This window comes from Convolutriloba macropyga, chromosome 3, assembly GCF_964194025.1.
Source record: "Convolutriloba macropyga chromosome 3, txConMacr16.3, whole genome shotgun sequence".
Taxonomy (NCBI): Eukaryota; Metazoa; Xenacoelomorpha; order Acoela; family Convolutidae; genus Convolutriloba; species Convolutriloba macropyga.
In genome coordinates this window covers 27,307,926-27,317,064 of record NC_134470.1, presented here as the reverse complement: position 1 = coordinate 27,317,064, position 9,139 = coordinate 27,307,926, and the positions used below count along the sequence as shown (strand labels likewise).

The following is a 9,139-nucleotide window of genomic DNA, read 5'->3' as shown; positions in this document are numbered from 1 at the left end:
AAAGGTTTTTGTTTTAGCCTAGTTTTATGTGAAAAATTGCCTTCTTTTGGACCAAACTGTTATGAGCTACAGGATACTATTTTCCTTTTTATAAGCGATGAACCATCAATTTACCAGTTTCTCTATTTTCTGTCGGCTTCTTGGAAATATATTTTGTGGTGTTGATAGGGCAAAAATTTGGATTGCATCTTAACTTTACTTTGACGAGGAAAAAATTGACTTGAATAATTCCCCATATTTTTATTGTTCCGACCCCTCTTGAGGGGGAGAGGAACTATATACTCAAATGCGTTTTTTTTTGTTCAGACAATTTTGACCGATCGATATATTCATCGTACAGAGTTGTGAGTGGTATCATTGAAAAGCCCCTCCAGCGTAGAATATGGAATTAAATAGAATTTTTTGGTTTTTATATATTACAGGTAGTTTGAAATTTTGTAAAAATTAGACGAATTTCCGGTGTTTTTATTCACATATTCCGGAATTTCGCATAAATATTTGTCAATTTTGCTGAAAATTGTAGAAATTGTTATCAATATTACTTTTGATTTTATTTTTAGAAAAAAAAATTATGTTTTTGACTATATTGATTAAAATGTTCTGGCTAAATTTCGGCTTAATATTTCAAAAATTCAGCTTTTTTCATCAAAAATTGCCCGACATTAGATTTTCTGTCCGCTTTGATTAAATTTGCCGATAGTACTTATCCCGAAGAGAACAAAAACAATCTGTGTAAACTAAAAAGGGAGCCAATTTCACTTCAACTTCCCTTGAGCGTAGTCTACAATATAAATTTTGAAGTTTTTTGCTAACTTTATGATTATTAGAAGCGCAGCATTTATTTTTTGACATTTTAACTAACCAATTATCTAGATATAAAGCAATTGAAACAATTGAGTGTTCTAAATGGAGAAACGGCAATAGCGGGGTTTGTTTTGGTACAATCTTGAACTTTTACAGTCGAAAAAATAATTGGGATTGTAATCAGTTGGTCTTCTTAAGAAAAATATTCCATTTTTTTGTTATTATTTAAAGAACAGAACAAATCATATCAAAGATCACTATTGATATGTCCAAATGGTTTTCTAAGGAGTTCAGAAATAACGTATCCATATTCTGTACTCAAAATATTATGGTCAATTTGGCTTCTAAAAATGTTTGCTTTTTAAATAAACAATTGCTTATTGAACATTGCCACTATTTTCCTTTTAATTTGGCCAACTTGTAGCATATTGTCAGCAAAAAAAGAATGTTTCTTCTTCTTTTTTTTCTACTGAAAATAATTTTAATCTTTTTTGCGGTTTTACGCGTTATGTTTTGCTTTTCTTGCTTTGTTACTATTTGATTTCACAATTTTCTTTTTTAATTATTTTTGGGTATTGGCCCCTTTTTAACGTTTTTTTTTCCGATTTTGTCACAATATCACGTTATTGACAGTTCACATACTACAATATTGGTGCTATAAACGGAGAACAAATGAACATATCAAAGTCTTTCTCGAAGAGTTTATATGATTTTTTTTTACAATTGTCTTTCACTGTCAATTTTACTTTGTCTTTTAGTCGTATGAAATTACCTGGATTAGGACAAGACTCATCAGTAAATCACGAGGAAATAAGTGAGCTTTTGTTCTGATTTCAGAAGATAGCTGATGGCTTTCATGACTCTGAATTTAATTTTTTTCAAAAATAAAAGAACTTTTTTTTAACGTTCTTAAGTTTGTTTTTTTTTGTTCTTTTTTGTATTTTTGTTTCCTAGTCTCGTTAGCTACAGGTCACATAAGACATTTTTGTTGTTGTGGGATGGTGCAAACGTACCAAATCTAATGTTTTTTAAAAGAATTGTTGTGAATTTACTGGCTTCGACACGGGTTTTTGGCACAAAAAGTAAACTAATTTTTGATTTTAGTCTATTTATTGTTCTATTTGTGAACTTTGGACGTAGAACATATTTTGAATAATTACAGCTCTCAAGCGCTTGTTTTGAACAAGAAGACGAACCGGTTTTTTAATTTCATTTTGTAGCCTATGGTTTTTATGACTTAAAATAATTGTTTTCGAAAAAAAATAAAAATGTTAATTAATTTAGCCCTTTTCTTTTTTTGGTCTATTTGTTACCTATTCTCATTATGCCACATTTTTGAGCTCGAGGAAGGCTCAATTGAACTTATTTTGAGGGGCCAATTATGGCTTTACCGCTTCGACAGTCTTTTCTCGCAAGTTTTATTTAATTGTTTTTGTTGTTTCTATTTGTTGTTTTTTTTTTGTAACAGCGTAAAAACTGTTAAATGACAGGTCTTAATGCCTTCCTTTAGAGGCATATGTGATCAAAAACAAATTGGATAAACATATTGCCCTCTAGTTGTTTTTCCTTACTTTGAAATTGATTGTTTTAAAAAAGATAAGCCAATTTTTTCATCTTTGCTGTTTTTTTGTTCTTTTTTGTCTAATTGTTACCGAGTTTCTCTACTGATTGATCTCATATCTTTTGTAGTGAAGTACAAGTTAATTTGTTGAGTTTCAGTTTTATCCGACGCCCTTTTGGGCTTATAAGTAAGTTTTTTTTAATGGACATAAAGTTTTGGATAAAGTTTTGTGTTTTGATTTTTTTGTTCGCCTTGACTTGCTCTCCTAATAATGACTGATCTCATCAACCTAATGCGGCATAATTTACTCCTCTGAGTTTTTGCGTTGGAGGCGAAATTTTTCATACACATTTTTTTGAAAAATACTTGAGTTTTTGGGGTTTTCTTTCTGTTCCTAATTTGATAGACATTTATGCCAAAATGTGGATGAGCGGTCTGGAACTTTAAGTGTGAACGCACCTTACCGAGCCTCCTTGTCGAGGTTTACAGTTTCAAAATTGTTCTTTTTGTGAGAAAACCCCTTTTGGAAAATGAAAAGATATTTTTTCGAAACTCATAGTCAGCTATCAGAAATTGATTGGTGTTAAACATTGGCGTAGCAATTATTTATGATCAACAATACATGCTGGATATTATATATCATTTTGTGAGCATATTTTTTGAATTTTTGTCTGTTTTCTTGTTATTGGCTGACTAATTGAGAAGTTTTGGCTACCAGAAATTAATCTGAAAGAACAACTGACAAGGCGACTCGGTAATGTTGGATCGCACATAAGGTTCCGACCCCACTCATCCACAATTTTGGCTTGATTGTGTACCAAATGAGGAACATAGAAAAATAGAAAAACCCAAAAACTCAATTAATTAAAAAAAATTGGTGTATGAACGAAAAGAAAGTCTCCAAAGCAAATAACTGTGGTGGAGTAAAAATGGCGCATTAGATTGACGAGATATGCAAATATTAAGAAAGCGAGTCAGGACGAACAGCAAAATCAAGCAACAGCAACAACAAAAATTAATTACATCAAAAAGTTCATGTCCGTTTTAAAAAACAAAAGTTAATAACAATGTCAAAATACCGTCAGATAAAACTGATATTAAACAAAATAACTTGTAATTCAACAGAAAAGATAAGGGAGTAGTCAATAAAAAGGCTTATTAACAATTAGACAATAAAGAACAAAAACAGTAAAATTGAATAATTCGCTTATTTTTTTCAAAACAATTAATATTGAAATAAAGAAAATCATTAGAAATCAAATAAATTATCCCATAGGTGTACGATTACCAATGCTTCCATAGAAGGAATTATGAGCTGCCGGTATTCAATTTTTAACGCGGTTACAAAAAGAACATATAGACAACAAACAAAAAATCAAATGAAACTTGGCAGAAAACGCTTTCGAAACCGTAAAGCCATACTATGGCCATCAAAATGTGTTCAATTGCACTTTCTGCAACCACCGATAATGTATTATATGACCTCTCAATAATGAGGCAAGGTAACAAGTAGACAAAGATGGAAAACAAAATGCAAAAATAAGTAACACTTTAAATTTTTTTTCAAAAAAAAAAAATTCCAAAGCCATGAACGCAATTAATTACAGAATAAAAAAACTAATTAGGTTCGAATATTCCAAAAGAAGCCCATGAGAATTTCAGTTATCCAGAATATGCCTTATGTCTACAAAAAGAACGTCAAACGTGAAAAAAATTCAAAAATTAATTTACATTTTTTTCGTGTCGAAACATCAAAGTAAATGAATTCTTCAAAAACATTAGATTGTGTGACACTAATCCCCTTTTTGAAACCTTCCTTTGACAACAATAATGTCAAAATTGGCCTGTAATTAACGAGACTAGATAACAACCAGTCAATAAAAGAGACAAAATTGCGAAGTTAAAAAGTGTTTTTTTTTTTAATTTGGAAAACAATTGTTTTCAGAGTCATGAAAGCTATCAGCTATCTACTAAAATCAGAATATCGTCTCATCTATTTTTCCATAAAAAGGCAAAGAAACCAGGTCATTGTACAGTAAAATTTCATGCGACTAAAAAGAGAAATTAAAAACGGCATTTAAAGACAATTTAAAAAATCAATTAAATTCTTCGAGAAAGCAGTGTCGAAGACGTTAAAATCATATTCTATATCTTCAAGCATTTTAATAATATCAACTGTGTCTTATTTTCAAGGCCAATAGTGTGATATATGAACTGTCAGAAACGTGATAATGTGACAAAACTAGAAAACGTGAAAAATGGGCAAATACCTAAGAATTAACAAAAATTGAAATCTAGTTGTATCAAAGTCGGTGGCCATAACTTAATGCGTAAAACCGCAAAAACGATTGAATTTGTTTTCAATAGAAAGAAGAAGCATTCTTTCATTGCGGACAATAAGCTACAAGTTGACCAAAGAAAGAGAAAAATAGAGGCAAAAGTTCACTAAGTCATTATTTATTTGAAAATCAAATACTTTTAAAAGTCAAAACGACCATAAGCCTTCAAAGTCAAAACTTTTTAAAGTCGAAATGACCATAAGTAATCAACCAGATACAATAATGTAGAGCTAATTAGGAACCCAATTGGAACTATCATTAGTGAGCTTTTTGAAATTTTCTGTTATTTAATTATTGTAGAAGAGATCGAATTTTTTTAATGAAAAATACCGACTGTTTACAATACGAATTATTTGTGAATTATACCAGCCCAAGAATGGTCCAAAACTAGCCCTGCTAATGTTGTTTGTTCTTTAAGAACAGCTAATTATTCGAATGTTACAGATATTGATTTTTAGTTAGTTAAAAAATCAAAAATAGATGCTGCATTTTTGATAATCAACGAATAAATTTAGCAAAACACGGCGAAGTTTTAATTACAGAGCACATTTTGAGTTTAAAAAGATTATGTTAGTGGTGTTTGGGTCTGTACTTCCTGTAAATTTAATCAAACTGGACTAAAGAAACTTATTTCGTGCTGCTTTTGAAGAAAAAGTCATAATTTTGAAATATTTAGCCAGAATTTCTGACAAAAAAATAAAAAAATAGCCTACAATATTCTTTTTTTTGTTTTTACAGATATAAATCAACAACACTTTTAAAAAAATTAACAAATTTTAGCAAAATTGGCGAAGTTTTATTCAAAAATTCCGGAAAAAGTGAATAAAATCTCGCCGGAATTCACACTATTTTCTCAAAATTTAAACCTCGATAACTCCCTGTAAAAACGAAAATTAAAAAAAAGTCTTTTTAATTCCATATTCTACGCTGGACAGGCTTTCTAATGATACCAGTCTCAACTCTCTACAATGAATATATCGATCGGCCAAAATTGACTGAACCAAAAAAAAACCCGTTTGAGTATTTAGTTCCTTCCCCCTCAAGAGGGGTCGGAGAAATAATGGCGGTTGAATTTCAGGTCACTGGGTTCTTTTAACATAAATTATCATGACTGTGCAAATCATTCAATTTACTCGTTGCATATTCTCAATTTACGTCAGTGTTGGCCACAGTTATGAATCGATTCATCGACAACAGTGGCAAAAATGCAAAAAAATTTTTTTCCTCTTATTTCCGGATATCGTTATCATTGTCCTCAATTTTGAGCATTTAATTGGTAGCAATTTTTTTAATTAGCCATTAAATTTACTGCTGGGGTTTAATTAGTAATTACTTGACACTTAATTCAAATTTTTCACTTAATTTTTCCTATAAACTGTGATCGGTGTAGTTGCAAACTGCTTATTAACTTCCGATTTCGTTATTGATTAAACTTTAGTTCATTTTGGTCTAATTCACGCGTTGTTAACTACCGCGAAAAATAGATTTTGTAACCGTGGGTAGTACCGGCAATGTGGACAACATCAACGATGAGCGCGAGCTAAATAAATTTTCTTTGTTTTCACGTTTGCTGAAAACCGAACATTGTGGAAAACAGTGTCCAATAATGAATCAAAGAACTAGTTTTTTCACTGTCAATGTTGTTCACACATGCTTACGGCTATATTTTTTCAACATATGTTTTGTAAAACAGAAATTATAGAGTAGATTTTTTTAATAGTGTACTATTTGCACCGTAATGTTTTTCTTCAAACTCAAGAAGGTGAAAAAATACTGTTGTTATTGCAGTTTAGAACGTTCCATTTCTATCCGATGTTTTCTCAGGATCATTTTTGAAAATTGTGTTTTAGACTAGAAACGCTTCAAGAAAACTGAAGATTGAAGAACAGAACTACACGCGGAAACTGATCAATATGGTGAGACAATTGCAAGTTGATATAGCCTCCTCCCTCTAATAGAAGCATGCATATTGTGCATTAGGGATTATTGTTTTTGCACTGTGTGAAAACTAACTATGACTTGAATATTTAAAGGGTTCTATCTAAATATCAAACATTATATGAGCAGCAAATACAATTATATTAATTTGAAAATGGCGCAGCATTTTTGTTAAAGTTATGGCTATCGATTGATTGATTATCATTATTATATCGCATTATCTCATCATTTTAGAGGCATTCGAAAACGGATCCAATGGAGATCTAATACTTTGCTATCTGTTTCAATTTGATGGTACATATATTTTGTACGCTATAAATAATTTTATACATTAAAAACACAGAAAATGAACAATTTAGTACATCTTTCGTGAAAAACTATGATAAATCTTGAAACTTTTGCAAAGTATTTATTGATTTTGGCTCTGGCGATTGTTTTTTTCTATCGCGTGTGTATGGCACAATAATGACTGAACTTTCTTTGCCCATTAATCTGAATGGCTTTAGGATGGGAAGATGTTAATTGATTGGCATGAATTGTTTGCTCATTTCAGACGCACAAGAGAGCGGTTCCTAATTCGGTATCAGCAAGATATAAGGTGAGTCCAGAAATAATTCCAAGGCGACCTGACTCCGTCAGCTCGTCGCCCAATTATACCGGCCTCAATTGTTTGGCCTCAATTGTTCAGACAATAATTTGGTACACAATTTGAGATCCTAGACCAAAGCAACCTCTGATCTTGGAGCTGCGTATATGGGGGAAAATGCGCTAGAAATTATATACAGACTCTGGATCGCCTTTCGAATGCACGCAAGTCTGAACAACGGTTTGAATTGAAACCGATCAGATACGATATATACGATCGTATACGATATACGAATTGAGTTTCAGCAGAGTTGGCTTTGATATATGAGAGAAAAAATTTTTATGAGAATTTCTCTGTTAATTGTTAGAGTAACACATGATTGACTCTGCTAAGAACCAACAATAAATTTTCATTTGATAGAAGTTTTTTGGAGTATGTTTGCTTTAGTCTGAACCACAATGTTCAGCCGCCAATAACAACTATGGTGGCAGCAACTTATAGCAACTATCTAAAAAACATTCTATTTTGTAACGCTTGCCTCTTCTTTTAAAATAGCAAAAAAAATTGGTTTTGCTTTGGTGAAAATTCGCCAGAGACATCCATTTTCTATGACATAAGCCGAACGCCCCTCTTGTAATATTTTTTTGAAGGAGTGTTATTTTTTGTATTTCTTTATGTCAGTACTGATTCATCATATCCCGATAATAAATCATGAAAATCCGCACTATGTTATGCTATCTCAAAAGTTTGTTTCAGTACCTACTTGGCATAACAAAACCACTGTCTTTTGTTTTGTCTCGACCCCACTTTGGGGGGGGGGGGGGACTATATGTTCAAAGGGTTTTTTGTTCAGTCATTTTCGGCCAATTAATCGTAGAGAGTTGCGAGTGGTATCATTGAAAAGACGCTCAGCTCAGAATACATAACTGAATACATTTTTGTTGAAAATTGTTTTTTTGTGTGAATTGTAGACAGATCTCTGTTTTTTGGGTAACCCTTTTGCTATTTTTTTTTCAGATTTCATCAGCTTTAATGGCTCTAAATTTGCTTTTTCTCATGCCCACTTTGTTTTAATTTGACCAAAATAGAGTCCTGAAAATGCTGACGAAAGGTTTTTAAACTACAAACTTCGGCTTCCTATATGAGAACTCTTGAATTAAAACGTTGCACGTTTTTCGCTATTTTAACTGGCATGTATCCAAAATGTATCATTTGTTTTGGATGTTTTTAAAAAAAGTCAATAGCCAAATTATCTATTCCGCAAATATTAAGGACGATAACATGTTTTAGTTGGACGCGCAGAGCTAGATCAGGGCTATTTTTGTTCACTTAGTAAACTCTTACAATAAAAAAATGTTTTGTATTGTTTTGAGGGTGATCCTTTGTAATTTTTGTTCTTTATATGTTAATCACCTGCTAGAATGGATTCAAATGTGAATTCAATCACTGAAAATCCCATTTAAATGAAATTGAGCTCAAATGAGCATACCAAATATTATGTTTTCAGGATGAGCTCATTGTTTTTATTGCTTTGCAAATTGTCTTTGTTAACTTAATTTGAATTTTTGTATTTTGCCTGAATTTGTTTTTTTTGCAGTCTTTTGACTTAGTATCACTAAATAGTTGAATCAAATGGGCCTTTTCGTTCGGAAAAAAAAACGAAACCGATTTTTTATTTGATATCTAATGCCTCTAATGACTTTGTAAACATATATTTTTGAAAAATTAACACAGCGAATTTATCAACTTTGAATCTTTTTAGCTTACTTCTGTCATTCTGTAGTCTGTATGGATAAAAACAACTCAATCTTATTTTTAATCTTGATTAACAATTAGTTTCTACGTTAGTTTTGTTTAATACTAATTCTTTCTTGACTTTCGTTCAACGGGTTTTAAAAAAATATGATTTTT

General features: G+C 31.3%; 1 protein-coding gene across 4 annotated transcripts in view; it reads left to right on the top strand.

Moving 5' to 3' along the window:
• Nucleotides 1–9,139, top strand: part of LOC142336120 (uncharacterized) — a 72,304-nt gene that overhangs the window by 59,097 nt on the left and 4,068 nt on the right. For 3 of the 4 annotated variants that reach the window (XR_012758892.1, XR_012758891.1, XM_075384670.1), the window contains exons 8-9: nt 6,555–6,620; nt 7,196–7,240. Coding sequence is in view for 2 of the 4 variants with exons in the window: in XM_075384670.1 (XP_075240785.1) it covers nt 6,555–6,620; nt 7,196–7,240 (111 nt within the window). In the remaining 2 variants the exon portion in view is untranslated. The remainder of the gene's footprint in view (nt 1–6,554; nt 6,621–7,195; nt 7,241–9,139) is intronic. The other variant, XM_075384671.1, reaches the window with a different exon arrangement.